This window comes from Anomaloglossus baeobatrachus, chromosome 7 (assembly GCF_048569485.1).
Source record: "Anomaloglossus baeobatrachus isolate aAnoBae1 chromosome 7, aAnoBae1.hap1, whole genome shotgun sequence".
NCBI lineage: Eukaryota > Metazoa > Chordata > Amphibia > Anura > Aromobatidae > Anomaloglossus > Anomaloglossus baeobatrachus.
The window spans coordinates 254,747,874-254,762,255 of NC_134359.1; the positions used below are offsets into that span (position 1 = coordinate 254,747,874).

The 14,382-nt window shown below is 47.0% G+C and overlaps 1 protein-coding gene across 1 annotated transcript in view; it reads right to left on the reverse strand.

Annotated features, from left to right (window-relative positions):
• Nucleotides 1–963: 963 nt before the first annotated feature.
• TMEM130 (transmembrane protein 130) overlaps nucleotides 964–14,382 on the reverse strand; it is a 49,268-nt gene continuing 35,849 nt past the window's right edge. The window contains exon 8 of the mRNA XM_075318056.1: nucleotides 964–6,958. Coding sequence (XP_075174171.1) covers nucleotides 6,767–6,958 — 192 coding nt within the window. The 3' untranslated portion in view covers nucleotides 964–6,766. The remainder of the gene's footprint in view (nucleotides 6,959–14,382) is intronic.

Genomic DNA, 14,382 nt, shown 5'->3' on the forward strand with positions numbered 1-14,382 from the left:
ACAGAAATACTGTGAGAATATAGACTAGTCAGATGGGACACAAATTGAATTCTCCAAAAGTCAAATCACCCCAAAAACACCATCAATATTGACGTTTGGAGGTTGGAACATCATAGTGTGGGGCTTTTTTTCAGCATACGGCACTGGCAAATGTCATATAATTGAAGGAAGGATGCATGGGACAAATGTACCCACAAATTCTTGATAAGAATCTACTGCCAGCTACCAGGATGATAAAGATGAAACGAGGGTAGACATTTCAGCAAGACAATTATCCCAAATACACAGCTAGAGAACCTCTCAATTGGTTTCAGAGAAATAAAATAAAGCTGTTAAAATGACCGATCCAATTACCAGACCTGAATCCAATAGAAAATTTATGGAAGGAACTAAAGCTCAGACTTCATAGAAGGAGCCCACAGGAACTTAAGGATTTGAAGAGTGTTTGTGTGGAATAATGGTCTAAAATCACACCTGAGCAATGCATAGAGGAGGCCTCTTAAAGCTTCATCACCAACAAAGGCTTGTGTATAAAGTATTAATTAAATTACAGTAACTTGTTAAATACTTTTTCCTTGTCTCATTTCTCATTATTACACATAAGTTAATTAATGGACATCTATGCTTTCATTTCTTTGTCTGTGTGGATTGGATGGGTTGTTACCAACATCTGGTGAGAAATTCGTGTCAATAGCACCTTTAGAAATATATTTTCAATTCTTCTCTCACTCGCTCTATATATATCCTGCTGTCTCACAGGTATAAACAGAAATAATGTATATGACATAGATCATAAAGCATTATTGTAAGGAGATTCAGAGTGATCGTGACATTTTAGCAAATTTAGGACTGAAGACTTCCATTACCAGTACTCAGAGCGCCATCTTCTGGCTGTAAAGTGTAGTGCTGAATTATTTGTAGGAAAAATCTGTTCGTGAAAAGTGAATGAGATCACTGCGGAGATTCCTTTTGCAGAAGTTAATTTATGGCAACGTTTGATACAAATCAGACGTCATTACAGCATCAGACTGTATATTTCATTTACAGCATCCACAACATGAGAAATACATAAAGGTTCACATTATGAGGAATCTTATAGAGACAGATGTATAATGAAAGCTGAAGATTGTACTGATGGATCATCTCGGATTCACCTTTTAGGAGCTATAAATTTCATTTTTCATACCCTAGACTCTCATCAGAGAATTTAAAGGGACTCTCCACCCTGGGACAGAAAAAATGGCTATGCATTTATCATGGGGACGTTAGGGGAGAAATGGTTTAGACTCATCGCTGTGTTCATGCACTGCTTGGAATTGGGAGGAAAGGAGAGACAACCTAAGCGGAGGAGGCGGCGGGAGGCGAACGGAGGGAACCAAGGAGGATGATTTTACATGAGAAAGGTATAGTCTTTTTATAGTGCAAGGGTGTAGCGTCACTTTACGCCCGTTTCACACATCCGGCGTTTCACCGGATGTCGGATCCGGCATGCATGCAGTACAGTACATTCATTTACAGTGGAAGTGCAACACCATGTGGTTGTGTGCTTCATGCACAACCACATTTGTCCGCATGGTGTCGCGCTTCCACTGTAAATTAATGTACTGTACTGCATGCGTGCCGGATCCGGCATCCGTCGAAATGCCAGATGCGTGAAACGGGCCTTAAAGGGAACCTGCCAAGTGCAAAACTGCTATTTACCTGAAGATAAAGGCTTAAGCCAGCTTTACACCTTACAATTAAGCATACGATATCGTATGCGATGTGACCTGCCCCCATCGTATGTGTGGCACGTTCAATTTGTTGACCGTGTCGCACAAACGATTATTTGCCGTCACACGTACTTACCCTTCCATACGACCTCGATGTGGGCGGCGAACATCCACTTCCTGGAGTGGGAGGGACGTTCGGTGTCACGCGGCAGCCGGCCAATAGAAGCGAAGGGGCGGAGCTGAGCGAGACGTAAACATCCCGCCCACCTCCTTCCTTCCGCATTGCAGGCGGGCAGCCGCAGGACGCAGGTAAGATCTGTTCATTGTTCCCGGGGTGTCACACACTGCGATGCGTGCTGCCACGGGAACAATGAACAATCTGACGTGCAGTTTTTAGCAAATGAACGACGTGTATACGATGAACGGTTTTATGTTCAATCGCAATCGCACGTAACTGTCACACGCAACTACGTCACTAACGATGCCAGATGTGCGTCACTTACGACGTGACCCCGCCGACACATCGTTAGATATGTTGTAGCGTGTAAATCCCGCTTTAATTTGCAGGTAAACAGCATTAAAATGCTGCCCAGTCACCTTAGCCTCCTTCACACGTCTGTGCAAAAAAGAAACGTTTTGCGCAGCCCTGGGCGTAGTTACGTATATTCATCCGTGTGTATCTGTGTGACATCCGGATAGCACACAGACAGCATGAACTTGTATACTTACTGGTCTCCAATGCTGCTGCTACACTTGCTTCCGGGTCCACAGTTAATGCAGTGAATATTGATGAGCATAATGAGCGGGCCTGGAAGCAACAGCAGCACCGGAGACAGCAGTGACATTTATTTCTCAGTAACGTGTTTCCTCCGGTTACACTGATGTCACATGGGTCACATCAGGGTGCAGTCTGTGTAACATAAGTGCTGCCAGCAGAAGACAAATATGTCGCCGTGTGTAGCACACAGACATGCATGTGCTCCACATGGACACACAGTTCGCGTCAAAACATGGACATGTGCACAAGCCCATTGATTTTAAAGAGTCTATATGTGTCCGTGTCTCTGGTATATGTGAAAATGGACGTCACATGTACCAAAGACAGGGATGTGTGAAGGAGGCCTTACTAAAAGTGTCGCTACCGGGAGAAAATTAACTTATATCTTCCCAGGAGCCGCTGGTTTACAGTCATAGTGGTGGGCATAGTGCAGTTACAGTCACCAATCATTAAACTGTGAGCACTAGCTGTAAGCACTCCCCAGCACTTTGATTGACAGATTGCTCCGCACACAAATACTACAAAGCACGCTGTCAATCAAAGTGGCGGAGAATCATTACAGCCGTCACTCAGAGTATAATGAGCGGTTACTGTAGCCCCTCTGTGCATGCCCCAATGACTGAAAGCTGGCGGCTGTTGGGAAGAGTTAAACTCATTTTCTCTCAGTAGCTGCACTTTCAGTAAAATGGTCAGGCAGTATTGTAACACTATTTACGTGGAGATTAACCCTATATCTGCTGGGAAATTGCATTTTTGCACACCCCAGGTTTCTTTTAAATAATTTTAGTTATTTCACTCTAAAATATATTTGCTGTGCATAACACAAAGCTGCCCAAGATTGGTGTTTTGGCCCAACAGGGTTTGCACTGCCACTTTCTATCCAACCAGCAACATCTGCATTGAATTGTATGTGCTCCATGTTTTATGGGAGTGTACGCCCATACCCCAAAAATAGGGGTTACACCCAAAATAGTAAGTTATCCTCTTTTCCATCGATCCTGAAATATGGGGTTCCATAACTCAGGAATTGGGCACTGAACAACCCCATCTTAAATGGAACTGAGCTGCCCTTGATCGACCTCTGCTCCATTCATTGTCTATGGGACTGCTAGATAGAACAAAGCACAACTTAAACACACTACATTTTTTAAAAAAGTGCAAATTAAATAATAAATAAGCTACAAATAAGAAAAGTCCCTATCAGAGCAATTTTACCCCAGATGAAAACCCATAAAACTGCGATGGCTCAGCCCCTAAGGTCTTATTTTAAGGCTATGTGCACAAGGTGCATTTTTTAATGCAGATTCTGATATTTTTTGAGAAATCTATAGAGATTTTCTATAGAGATTTTGAGAGTCTGTAAGATTTCTGAAGTGTTGTGCACAGGTTGCTTTTTATTTTTCCTTGTAGATTTGGTGCATAAAAAATCTGTATCATGTCAATTGTTGGGGTGTTTTTCCTGCGATTTTTAGCCCTTCCAGCCATTGTCTTCATAAAAAAAATCATGGAAAAAATGCATCAAAACTGCATGCGTTTTTTGGTGTGTTTTTCTGCCAGAAGGTGCAGAAAATTTCTACACCAAATCTGCAGCGTGTACACATAGCCTTCGCTACATTTTTACTCATCCAATTTAGCACTACTTTTGCACCTTGCCAGTTTTTTTTTTGCGTTTTTTTTCCTGTAGATTTTGGTGCAGATTTTGGTGCAGAAATAAAATCTGCTGCAGGTCAATTGTTGGCCCATTTTTTTTGCATTTCTTGACATAAAAAAAGCATGGAAAAAAACACATCAAAACCGGATGAGTTTTTTGGTGCGCTTTTTCTGCCAGAAGGTGCAGATTTGGTGCAGAAAATTTCTACACCAAATCTGCGGCGTGTGCACGTAAACTTAGCTATAGTCTTACTCATCCAACATAGCACGACTTTTGCACCTTGCCAGTTTTGGTGTTCTGTGCCCACTTGATTTTTTTTCCTTGAAGATTTGGTGCAGAAATAAAATCTGCTGCATGTCAATTGTTGGGGGCTTTTTTTTCCTGCATTTTTTTAGCCTTTCCAGCCATTAACTTCATAAAAAAAACGCACAGAAAAAAATCCCACACCAAAACGGACCAAAACCGAATGGGTTTTTGGCGTGTTTTTCTGCCAGAAGGTGCAGATTTAATGCAGAAAATTTCTGCAGCGTGTACACATGGCTTTAGCTACATTCTTACTCATCCAACATAGCACTACTTTTGCATCTTGCCAGTTTTGGAAGGTTTCTGCGCCAGATTAATTTTTTTTTTTCCTTCTGGCCACCATAGACTGTAATTGGCAGGGATGATGCATGTTTGGAGGCTGTGGACGGGAAGGAAGGAATGTCTCACTTAGTTATGATATTTAACCTGCAGACTGTAAACCAGATGTGACTGTGGAATCCAGGAATAATATCTCAGGCGGAACATTTCTCAGACTAATGTGTGTCTGCTATGCCAATAGTGAGTAGTAAAGGGGACATGTCACTTATTAATGTATTTTTTTTACAACTGGTGTAAATGGTGCTGTTCTCCTTCTTGGTGGTGATATTTCCTTGTGTTCCTGCTCCCCTCTGTTCCTGAGATATGGCCCCTTTTTCCCTCTGTATAAATCTAGTCTGGTAGCCAACTGGGTGTAGTACTCAAAAAGACTCCTATAGAAAAGAGTTGATAACCACGCCCACTTGGCTTAAAAGAAAAGACTAATTTTATTTACTGGGATACTACTCCCTACTTACAGATAGTATAGACGGAAGGGTGGTCAAACAAGCCGGGATCAGGAAATAGGAGGGCACATCAGGACACAGGGAGTAAGCAGAAACACAGTCAAGTCACAGGCCGAGGGTCAGTATTCCAGGAGAGTATGTATTAGATTCAGGAAGCAGACAGAGACGTAGTCAGGTAACGGTCCAAGGTCAGAAGCCAGGAGGTAACGACAAGAACAGGGAGTGGGCAGAGAGGAGTCAGTAAACAGTACAAGGTCAAAAGCCAAGAGGTAACGTGAAGAACAGGGAGCAGGCAGAGAGGAGTCAATCAACGGTCCGGGGTCAGAAAACTTAGATCAGAACACATATAGAAATACAGGCCAACAGCACAACTACAGAACTAGAGAGTACAACTGGCGAGGTTCTGGGAGAGCAGTAATGAAACAGAGTAATTACCAGGAAGGTGGAACACCTGAGTAATCAGCACCTCCCAGAACCTGCATGGAATCCTGCGCTGTCAAACAACCTGTCAGCTAGTACTCAAAGAAACACAGCAGAGTATCTCCAAATGCAATATGCTCTGCACAAAGGAAACATGTCATTGCCGCCTCTGTAGTTCAGGAATGCGCCGCAGAGCATCACTTGTGTGCAAGATGCTCCACATAGAGGAATCGTGATAATCCCATCAGAGACGGGGTCATATCTCAGGAACAGAGAGGCGCAAGAACAATAGAAACATCTATGGCAAGTGACTGGTCCTTTTGAATTGATACTGTATAAACTCACTGGATTTAAAAGGGAATCTGTCACCAGGTTTTTGTTGCCTCATCTGAGAGCAGCATGATGTAGGCAAAGAGATCCTGAATCCAACGATGTATCACTTAGATTACTGGCTGCAGCCGTTCTGACACAATCAGAATTTTTAGCTTTAGCCATGTAGAAGAGCTGAGAGAGCTGCCCCCACCCACACAAGGCTCTTTATAGAGATTTTACATTGACAGTGAGGTGTCAATCAGAGGAGGGGGCGTGTCAAAATGGCATTGTGCGACTTTGTAGTCCTGCAATGATAAGGGTTCTGCTGCTTAAACAAAGCAAATAAGCAACAGTTCAGACTGTGACAAGATAGGCAGGCCTCAGTTTTCTGTGTTAACCCTTGCAATGTGTGTGTGTGTTAGAGCTTACATAGCAAAAACCTGCTGACAGATTTTTTTTAATAGTAGCATATCTTTCTTTCAGGGCCCTACCAGTGGGCAATTCCACCATCTCAGTTTTGACTTTCCTACCTTTTTATTAACTGATTGCGGCATTATATGGATGGTTTTGAGTGCATTCATTCCACTGGTGGGTGGGGGAAGAGGAGAGATTTATTAAAACTGGAGCAGTTGCTCATACTAATCAGATTTTAGCCCAAATTGGTTGCTATAGACCATTTTTTTTCTTCTATTTTGTCTTCTTGTGTATGTCTCATATAATGCCATCAGAACATTCCCTCTCATGGACACATTACTGAGCTGTGCAGCGAGCACCAAGTTTAAGGCAATAACATAGGAAACAACTGAAGTCATAGAGTGTAGCTCCTCGTGGGCGTGTATGATGGATGTAGGAGGGGCCGTGTTTCTCCCCTCTGCTCTCCTTCCTCCGAGGAACTGTCACCTCCGCAGTAAGAGCAGCAGAGATTTCCCGCAGGGATTTCTTTGTACTCCGGAAGAGCCTCATACTTCTCGCTAACCGGAGAGAAATCAAAGTCTGCTACCTGGAAAGAGAGAAAACATTTCATTATTAGACATTATATATACTTGTCAGCCAAAGTGTGAACACCAAAAAAGTAGAAATGTGTGTAAGGGAGAATTATTACAATAGTACTTAGCAAAATTTGCTCGTGATTTTAAATCTCCATTCTATTTCAACCCCAAAACGGCTAGAAACACCTTATATAATACATATTAGCATAATCGCACCCATAATACCTCCATTATAGGGAACCTTTCAGGTCCCCTGTCTGTCCCAAACCATTACTGTAGCATTATGCATGCTGGATTCATTATTATGGTAATGTCTTAATAAATCTACTTTTTCAAAATGTACTATTCATTCCTGGCTTTAAAGGGAATCTGTCACCAGGTTTTTGCTCCCCCATCTGAGAAGAGTATAATGTAGAGACAGAGACCCTGATTCCAGCGATGTGTCCCTGACTGGGCTGTCTGCTGTCATTTTGATAAAAGCAATGTTTTCTCTGCTGCAGATCTAGCAGTTATACAGAGATCATGAATATGCTGGACTACCTGACAACAGGGCATGTAGTCCTGTAATGATAATCTACTGCTGATTAAACTGTGATTTTATCAAAACTACACTAAGCAGCCCAGTAAGTGACACATAAATAAATCTTTATTTTTATATAGCGCTAACATATTCCGCAGCGCTTTATATATGTCAGGAACAACTTCTCCATTGTGGCTCACAATCTAAATTCCCTATCAGTATGTCTTTGGAGTGTGGGAGGAAACCCACGTAACCACCGAGAGAACATACAAACTCCTTGCAGATGTTGTCCTTGGTGGGATTTGAACCCAGGACCCCAGCGCTGCAAGACTGCAGTGCTAACCACTGAGCCACCATGCCACCCACATTGCTGGAATCAGGATCTCTGCCCCTACATTATGCTGATCTCAGCATAGGTGTCAAAAACCTGGTGACAGATTCCCTTTAAAACACAAAAATAAAAAGCACAGCAGGACCGGGCCTCAAATAAGTCTTCCAAAGCTTACAACATGCTAATGAGGCAGGATGAGTAAAGGGGGGAATCTGTTCCCTACAATTAGTCCTGCCTTGGATCCTCTAACCCTCCGTTAATATGATTGACATCCTCCATAAAACCCTGTCTTGGTAGGTCTGCTTGAAATTTCCTACCATAATAGGGATTACTTGGAAGCTGTCAATCACGCTCAGGGAGGCGTGGCTAAAGAATCCAATGCGGGACAAATGTGGGTGAAAAGACGACCCCCTGGGCTAGTCCTGCCTCATTAGCATATACCGAGCTAGGGACTGCAAGTACACTTTTAAATCATAGCAGATTTAGTAAATCGCACAGATTTTATCAGAACAATGAAATCAGCAAGCACACCCGTATAGCAGCGGATTGGGACAGTCAGGGAAGATCCTCCTCAAAGGAAACCTATCACCTCTCCTGACTCATCTGTTATTGCAAATAATTGTAATTTTTGTCCTATAAGAAATCTGAAACGTCTACTCTTAGAACTCTGAAACGTGCTGTTCCTCTGGTGTTGCTCCTGGAAATGTATAAATATATTGACAACTGGGCGTTACCATTCCTCTTGTCGCCGGGTGTGTCCCCTAAATGGTCTTACAGTGTCAGTGTCGCGGGCGGAGGAGGGGACGCTGCGCTCACCACGCTCGGGTCCGGCGCTGCTGCTGCTCGGTGGCTCGAGCGGCGCTCCTCGCTCGTGAGTGAAAGGGATGATTTCTAGGTTTGGAAAGTCAGTCCGTGACGCCACACATGGTTTGTGGTGATAATGGGACACCACTGCTGCTCTGGACGGGGATCCTGGGAGCGATGACAGGGAGCAGCTGAGGTGTTTCTCTCCCCTCCGTGGGTAGGGGGGTTTGGTGGTCCCGGGGCCCGGTGATAGCGACTGGAGGGTGGATGGCAGGAGTTGGGGAGGTGCAGGGTCGCGGGGGCGGCAGCGCAGTGCCAGAGGCACAGTGGTACTCACTCAGCCAGTAACGTACACGGAGTCTCTGGTAAAACAAATGGCTGGATGGACGGGTCCCACAGACAGCTGCTGTGGTCACTCCCGGTAGGTTGGCGGTGACTGTCTCTCCCTGCACCTTTGATGTGTTTTCGGCCCCCGATGGCTTCCCAACGGTGACCCGCTCCCCAGCGGTGTAGTTGCCAGAGGAGCCCCTTTTGCCCGCAGGCGCTTAACGGCGACTCCAAGCCTGGTTGGGGTCCGTAGGCCCTGCCGAATGGTGCTGGCTTCTCTTCGCTCCCCGGTCCGGTACCGGCGGGCCACCGCCCGACCCCGGTCCTTACGGTTGTGCGTCAATCGGCCTCTCCTGCAGGCGGTCACCACCGTCTGCCAACCTTGTTGTAGGTGCCCGGGCTACGTACCCGGACACGGTCAGTGTGCTCCTCCACTACCACTTCCTTCCTTCCACTTCACTTTCCCTTACTGTTCTCCTTCCTTTTCCCACCTCCAGGACTGTGAACTCCTCGGTGGGTGGAGCCAACCGCCTGGCTCCGCCCCACCTGGTGTGGACATCAGCCCCTGGAGGGAGGCAACAAGGATTTGTGTGTGACTCTGATGTTCCTAACCGGGGTGTGGGGTGTGGTGTTGCTGTACCTGTGACGTCCTGGCTTGTCCAGGGCGCCACACCAGTACTTTCCTAAATCCTCTCAGAAACGGTATTAGAGATTGGTCTTAATCAGGCGGGTGTATTACACCTGTAAAACCTAAGGGAACAGTTGCACATACCATCATTTAAAGGGATTTTCCCACAAACAACGTTCATTTTAAAGTTGATTTTAATCAATAGATCTTGGAATAATAATAATTTCCACAATTGGATGTGTTTAAAAAAAATGTTCCTGTGCTGAGATAATGTTATATATGTGTCCCTGCTGTGTACTGTGTAATGGCTGTGTCTGATTGTACAGGGACATGGTCTGATCAAACCACAGCTCCTATGACGGGAAGGGAGTAAAAAAGTATAAAGATATTACAGCATGGGATCACAAATCATTCTTTCTATGAGGAAAAATATTTTTTAAATAAAGGCAGGGCAATGTTTTACCTCACAAAAATAATCAGATATGATCCCATGCTGTGCTATCTGTATACTCTTTTGCTTCTGTAGTGCCCCACGGGGCAGACGGTTAACCTACTCATCGCTCGGCTGTTTCGGGTAGGGTAAGGCGTTGTCATGGGGTGGCCTTGCCCAGTTCCATTGCCCCGAGGCATACAGTAAATGGTGGGGGAAGCGGGATAATGGGGAAAGTTTGTCGTGGTGCCATTTGTGGTACGCGGCCAGGAGTATCCGCCGCTGCAGAATTCAGGATGGTGTTGCTCCCCACAGTTGGAGCGGGCCCCGTGTGGATGATGAGGGTTGTAATGGCCGTTGGCACCTAAGCGCTGGGCGGCGGCGCCGGTAAGGACGAGCCAACACAGTCTCTGCGGGTTCAGGGTGTAGTTTACTCACAACTTCAGCTGCCAGCCCGGTCACACTGGTCACTGCGGTGATGGGCTCCGGTCAAACCCAGCGGTCACCATCAGTGTTTTGAGAGAGAAGAAGTGAGAGTCCTATTTCTAGGGTGTCCCCCTCCGCAGATAGGTACCCTGGCTGAGCTCCCGCTCCAAGCCCCAGGGCCCAGTATAGTCCAAGTTTTCCAGAGATGTGGTGCCAGAACTATGGTCCTTACGGGTCTGCTCTCGATGTGCATGTGTTGTGTATATTTCTACTCCCAGTGGAACCCACCCCCCAGGTGACTGGCTTCAGTGACTTGGAAGTCCATGTTTGTATGGCCACCCCCCTGCCTACCCTCAGACATCCCACTCTGTGTGATGGCTCCTGAGCTGTGTGTAGTGTGTGTGAATGTGGAACACCGATGACTAACCCCCTCCTTACCTGAGATAGATACCGCACCCTAATTGGGGTGCAGTACCCTGTGGCGACCAGAGCCCCGGGGGTGCCACATTTCCCTCCTGGTACAGGAGATGTGGTATGATCAGACCATGTCCCTGTGTACGAGGGGGGCGAACAGCGCCATCTGCTACAATGGTAGTGTGTGGCGCCCCAGGATCTGGTTGCCACAACAGCATTGCCCCTCCAAGGGGGTTAATGCTGAGCCTGGAGGTAATTAGGGAAGTCTATTGGCCAGTAAGTACCAACATCTAACGCCGTTCCTCTCTCAGGTCAGCAGAGGGAGCTCTAAACCTGGAGTTCCAGGGAGCACTTCCTTAAGCCTGACCTGAGGGACTGAGGGAGGAGTTAGGTAGTCTGTTAGGGAAGTTCAAGGAGAGAGGAACAGAGTAGTGCTGTCCTGCGAGCTGGGGCTAAGATAGCTCAGTCCAGAAAAGCAGGAGCTGCAGAGAGGCACAGAGAGAAGATTCTGAGGAGAACAGATTTAATCCAGTTCGCCTTAGAAGAGAACACTGAAAATTAGACATCGGAGTCTGTGGTTGCCAGGGTGTAAAACCCTTTCCTGGTAGCTGAATCCGAAGGGCAGGAGAGCTGCAAGTCCCCTGGCCCAAACAACCCGAAGGTCCAGCTGCATCATCAGGGCCCGGTGTGGACCCCAGCAGGGAAGCATCAGAGAGGGCCTGCGCAGCCTACCACACGGGGAGAGGGACGTACCAACAGTCCCAGCAGCAAGAGGGCCACTGCTAAACCAAGAGTGCAGGGTCCTGTAGAAACAGAGAAGATCAGGGAGTAGGCCTCATACTCAGCTGGCCAAAAAGATCACCCCAGGTACTTCCAGGCCAACCGGATCGCCCTTACCACCTGTGACGGTCTCCCAGGATGAAGTTGTTGCAAGTAAATAGAAAAGAAGGTAAAGAGACTGTTGTCTGTGTCAGTTCTTTACAGTACCTGATTAGCCCTGCACCATAGACTTTAATAGGCACCAACGGCTGCCCCGGGGCACCGCTCCACCTGTGGGGAGCAGAACCATCCCAGCTACTAATCCATCAGCCCCGGAGGTCCCATCCAGCAGCGGCGGCTCCATAGCCGCAATCCACAGGTGGCGTCACAAATATTTCCACAAACTTTAAGTAAAATCACCACCCCCACTACTGCCATATTAGTTGACCCCGCCAGGGTCACGGAGTTGGGCCCCGCCACCACTGACTACCCCCGGACTAGTCTGGCCCGGCACCGGGTGTCCCATAGCCCTGGGGTGGGTGAGTCATCCCTGTGTACGATGGGGGCGAACAGCGCCATCTGCTACAATGGTAGTGTCATTGGAATGTAATTATCATGTATACATGCAATGTGGCAGAGCTGAAGTTGCAGGCAGTACCAAGAGCTAGGGTCTGTCTAGATAGGGAGGAATCCACCCGTGTACCGAGACGTCACCCAGCGGACGGGCATTTGGGCGTCTTGAGACTGGTGGGATGTCGGGGTATAGAGACCACCGGTAGGACCCTGAACTGGCCGGGAGCAGCCACGCGTCTGGGGGCACGAGTGAGGTACGCCGCAGCCGCATGGAAAGGATACTGGGGGAGCGAAGTTATATAGGACTCAGCTGCTGGAGGACAGAGCCCAGGGCGAGTGTCAGGAACAGAGAAGGTTCCTCCAAGGTAGAAAAGACACAGCACGAGTGGTCCTAAGGGCCTGAGGCGCGAGAAGACGAGTGATCTGCAATAAAGAAGTTCCTGCTTTGTTTATCAGAGACTGATGTGTGTTTATTCTCACCCATCCCCCGCCTCCAGCGAGGACCATACAAGAAAGGGCAAGGGTAACTCCAAGTGTAAGGGGTACTTTGCACGCTGCGACATCACAGGCCGATGCTGCGATGCCGAGCGCGATAGTACCCCCCCACCCCGTCGCAGCAGTGATTTCCTTGTGATAGCTGCCGTAGCGAACATTATCGCTACGGCAGCTTCACATGGACTCACCTGTCCTGCGACCATCGCTCTGGCCGGCGTCCTGCCTCCTTGTTAAGGGGGCGGGTCGTGCGGCGTCATAGTGACGTCCCACGCCAGGCGGCCAATCGGAGCGGAGGGGCGGAGATGAGTGGGATGTAAACATCCCGCCCATCTCCTTCCTTCCAAATATCCTACGGAAGCCGCAGTGACGCTGGTAGGAGATGTTCCTCGCTCCTGCGGCTTCACACACAGCGATGTGTGCTGCCGCAGGAGCGAGGAACAACATCGGACTGTCGCGTCAGCGTAACCATGGATTACACCGACACTGCACCGATGATACGATTACGACGCTTTTGCGCTCGTTAATCGTATCATCGAGCCTTTACACGCTACGATGTCGCATGCGATGCCAGAAGTGCGTCACTTTCAATTTGACCCCACCGACATCGCACCTGCGATGTCGTAGTGTGCAAAGCCCGCCTAATAGTGGATGCCTGCGGCTCCAGCAGGAACAGCACACACGCATTGACATTATCTGAATCAGGGGAACAAATCGTCGCTCATCACCTGATTCCCCTCATCACCTGCAGGGTCAGACACAGCCATTACACAGTACACAGCAGGGACACATATATATGATTATCTCAGCACAGGAACATTTTTTTTTAAACACATCCAATTATGGAAATTATTATTATTCCAAGATTTATTGATTAAAATCAGCGAGAAATTAACTTTGTTCTTGGGAAAACCCCTTTAACAATTCCAGGGCATCATTTTGTATAATTTGTTCCTTAGTTATTCCTCCTAGAAATAGATGAATATATTACTAATTGGGGGGGAGGTGGGTGTCACTACACACGGACACTATCCAATCAATGATGACATTATCAGACTATGTAGGGACACACCCCTTTGAAAAAGAGAATGGTAACACCCAGTTGCTGATTTATTGCCAACATTTTCTAGGAAGAATAACAAAAGAACGGCACAATGCAGAAATATAGATAAGGCCGGAATTTCACTTGTGTATGACTCGCACGAGTCTCGCATCAGTATCACCCGGCACGGCCTGACGCTCTACGGACACGAGCATGACCCGCTCCTGTCAGGAGAGTGTGCGGCCGTGCCGGGTGATACGATGCGAGACTCGTGCGAGTCATACGCAAGTGGCGCCGTACCCTAATATTCCTCAGCACGGTTATTTCATGGGTGACAGGTCCTCCACCGAACTGAATCAGCAGTACCATTGTGATTTACAGTGTGTGATACTTCATGTTGTGCTTTCGAGAACATGCCGTACATTATAACGTAAAGCTTTGTTTCTGACCCACTGGAATTGAGGCAGAAAAAGGAGCAAATAGTCAATTTCTATAAAATGCCATATTTATTACCACCCACATGAATTGTAACCTCCAACCGATCCAGGATATAATGGGGAAAATATATACGAACACCACCCCCAAACGTCCATCAATCTGCGAGGCTGAAGTTTGGAACTGCCTGTGCTCATTATAAAACAAAAAGGTCCAAGCCGGCAGCTGGGAATTTTGTTATTTTAGCAAAATCT